General features: G+C 34.1%; 1 protein-coding gene across 1 annotated transcript; it reads right to left on the bottom strand.

Moving 5' to 3' along the window:
- Positions 1 to 1,744: 1,744 nt before the first annotated feature.
- On the bottom strand, positions 1,745 to 2,281 carry LOC117915232. Its single transcript, XM_034830794.1, has one exon. It carries the CDS (start codon positions 2,279 to 2,281, stop codon positions 1,745 to 1,747), a length of 537 nt encoding a protein of 178 aa, XP_034686685.1.
- Positions 2,282 to 3,948: the final 1,667 nt, after the last annotated feature.

Here is a 3,948-nt window from a genome sequence, read left to right as displayed (position 1 = left end):
AGGTTGTTGAGTTACCTCTTCATGAACTTGAACTGGTTCTATAACTTGAGTAGGAGGAATCTCAGGTGTGTCTTCAATCTCTGTTATTGGTTGTACATTTTGGATAGTGTCATCAAACATAATATGACCATGTCCAGTTGTAATAATAGGAATACTAACAGATTCCTCTTCAAAGACCACCTTTCTTAATGGCTCTCTCCTACTTAACTCAACATTCTCAATAAACTTAGCATTACCCGTTTCAAAGAAGGATCTAGATGAGGGGTCATAAAACTTGAAACCTCTCGACCTTTCAGAATGCCCTACAAAGTAGCAGCTCATTGTTCTAGAGTCCAATTTCTTTTCATTTGGTTTGTAAGGCCTAGCCTCAGCTGGACAACCCCAAACATGTAAATACCTAATACTAGGTTTCTTGCTAGTCCATAACTCATATGGGGTTTTGGCTACTGCGTTTCTTGGGACTATGTTCAAAATGTAAACTGTAGTTTTGACAGCTTCGCCCCAAAGTGATTATGGTAAGGTGAAATGATTGATCATACTTCTTACCATATCCTTAAGAGTATGATTTCACCTTTCTGCTACACCATTTTGGCTTGGAGTCCCCGACATGGTGTACTGAGGAATGATACTGCACTCCATCAAATATTTGGCGAATGACCCTGGACATTGTTCACCGGATCCGTCATATCTACTCTAATATTCACCTCCACGGTAAGATCTAATGGTCTTTATTTTCTAGCTTAGTCGATTCTCAACTTCAGCCTTAAAATTCTTGAACACATCCAATGACTAAGACTTCTCATGAATCAAATAAAGATAGTCATAGCGTGAGTAATCGTCAATGAAAGTGATAAAATATTGTTGTCCATTCTAAGAAGGGGTAGGAAATGGACCACAAATGTCCGTATGTATCAAGTCCAAGACGTCATCGGACCTGTTGGTGTCCTTTTTCCTCATATTTGGTTGTTTACCCTTAATACACTCTATGCAGACTTGAAAGTCTGAGAAATCAAGTGGATCAAGAATTCCTTCTGACATAAGCCTTTGAATACGTTGATTTGAAATATGACCTAAATGCTTGTGCCATAGCATTGATGAATTCTCATTTGTTAATTTTCGCTTAACTTGAATGCAAGGTTTCATTTCCATTAGAGGCCTTTATGTTCAATTTGTATAATTTGTCTATTAGACTACCTGTACCAATAATATTTGAATTTAGATAAAGACTAACCATTCCATTTCTAAATGAACAATAATATCCACATTTGTCCAGACATGAAACAAAAATAAAATTATGTCTAGACGACAGTACTACAAAAGTCTCTTCCAAATCCAAAGTACATTCAGAGTCTAATTGTAACCTAAAAAGACCAATAGCCTTCACTGCAGCCTTGTTTCCATTTCCCACATAAATGTATCTTTCACCATCAGTTGGCATTCGGCTCCTTAGGCAATCCTGCATTGTGACACTTAAGTGAGTAGTTGCACCCGTATCTATTTACCAAGTGTTAATAGGCACTTTAGCTAAATTAATTTATGAACAAACAAGGTTGAGAAGTGTACATTTCTTTTTATGCCAAGCAACGTATTTGGTACATGTTCTCTTCATATGACCAACCTTCTTGCAAAAGAAACAAGTGATTTTCTTATCTTGTTTCTTCTGCACCTTTTGCTTTGATGTCCCAGAAAATGTAGTTTGTTTTCCTTTATTATCCCTCTTTCTTTTCTTGTTGGTACCAAATCCCTAAGATGTGGAAGCCAAGTGAGCACTTTCTATCTTCTCTTGTTTCAATCTCTCCTCCTCTTGTACACACTGAGCAATAAGCTCATTCAGAGTCCATTTTTTCTTTTGTGTGTTGTAACTAATCTTGAATGGACTAAATTGTGTAGGCAGAGAGATCAAGACCAAGTGCATGAGTATGTCTTGTGACAACTCTAACTTTAGTGCCTTGATTTTAGTCACAAGATTGGACATTTCCATTATGTACTCCCTTATATTCTCTTTCCCTTTGTATCTCATGGAGACAAGCTTACTAAGAATAGTGTTTGTCTCAACCTTTTCATTTGCAACAAATTGGTTTGCTATCTGGTCCAAGAATGTCTTGGCTCGGGTTTCCTCAGGTATTGCACCCTTTATAGCTTCTAGAATTGAGTGTTTCATTATCATTAGGCTCATGTGATTGGATCGCTCCCATTTTTCCATAGCAGCTCTTTGCTCAGTAGTGCTGGCACTAGTAAGGTCTGGAGGGCGATCCTCTCTCAATGCATAGTCCAAATCCATGCACCCGAGCACAATTATAACATGCTCCTTTCATTTCTTGAAGTTTGTGCCATTAAGCATAGGAATGTTATTCACATTAGCAAATATAGAAGATGTTGAATTCATAATAATAAAGTTCACAGCCAGTCACAAAAATATCATACATATATGAATAAATAAAAATTTAATGTGTGTATATATATATATATATATATATATATATATATGCATGTGGGCCTATTACAAGATACCTAGCACAAACATTAATATTTAGTCTTTGGACAAAAAATATCAACTTGTAATTGATATCCTTTTACAAAATTAATTCATAAATATTGACAATATAACCGAAGCAATATGCTTATCTTTAGACTGACATACAACAAGTAAGGTAAAATTTATTTTTCATATATTTATGACTATTTTATTTATTATTATACTAAAATAATCTTCCTTTGGTCCGATTATTTTACACAATAATAACATGTTAAATATTTTAAAAATAAATAAAATTATATAATATAAGTTACTTTGGCAACAAATATACATAACTTATTTATTTTAAAAATATTAAACATAAATGTAACAAGAAATGGTAAATTCCTATATCAAAATCATAATTTTATTGGTACAAAATCGTAAACAAACAAAAGGGTCTCGTAACTCAGTTGGTTGAGCGCAAGGCTCTCAATCTTGGGCTCGTGTGGGTTCGAGCCCCACAGTTTGTTCTATTTCCAATATTAGACCAGCCACCAGGCTACGACACGTGTGCAAGGTTTTCAAATTTGTAGTGTAAGCATAATAAAGAAGTCCAATGTGGCTGGTATATATATATATTATAAGTGGGACTAGGGGGTTGATTCTATTAGTGCCACATCGCAGATAGGGTTGGGTGGTATTATTTTATTTATTTATTTATTTACTACAGCCCCAAACAATCCTAAGGTCCCCGGCTGAGGCGTTATCAACGGCTCCAAAACGGCGTTGGAACGATCCTCAAACATGTGATATTAAAGTCATAAAATAAAAAAATGTACAAGGCTAGAAGATCAAAGCTATAATACTAAGGAGTTGCTAGAATATCAAGAAAGCTACAATTTTTATTAGTTAAATAATGGATGCAAATAATAACTAAATTCAATTTCAATTCCCAATTTTACTTATAAGAATTTCGACAATTGATGTATTCAGATGTGTGTATTGTTTATATCTTAAAATTTATACAACTTAATAATAACTACAACAATGTTTGCTAATATGAAAACACCATCAAAGGAGCATAAATATTTATTTGAAGATTCTCTAAAGAAATATAAAAAAAAACACCCTATGCAATATTCAAAGCAATAGAGGAACACCAGAACCTAACCAATAACTAACAAGGGTTAGTGATCTAATTGATAGCATAATAGCTGCCCAATTCTCTTAGTTCTAAGGTCATTTTATTGTAAGTCAACCATTTATCTGGAATACAGTTATTGATTCATTTTCCATTAATATCTCCAATGATTGGAATTAGAGGTTTTATTTTTTGTTTGATCATTTTGTTCAAGAGGATCCTTAAATCAATGCTAGGGTAATTCCATAGGTTTCAATCTAGCCATTGAGTATTAGTGGTTTGCTCTCAAAGAGGGATTGATTCCCAACAACCCTACTAATAAAGGGCTTAATAGTAACAAAAAAAAAAA

This window comes from Vitis riparia, chromosome 5 (assembly GCF_004353265.1).
Source record: "Vitis riparia cultivar Riparia Gloire de Montpellier isolate 1030 chromosome 5, EGFV_Vit.rip_1.0, whole genome shotgun sequence".
NCBI classification, from domain to species: Eukaryota; Viridiplantae; Streptophyta; class Magnoliopsida; order Vitales; family Vitaceae; genus Vitis; species Vitis riparia.
The sequence above is the reverse complement of the archived record's forward strand: the minus strand, read 5'-3'. Positions and strand labels throughout refer to the sequence as shown.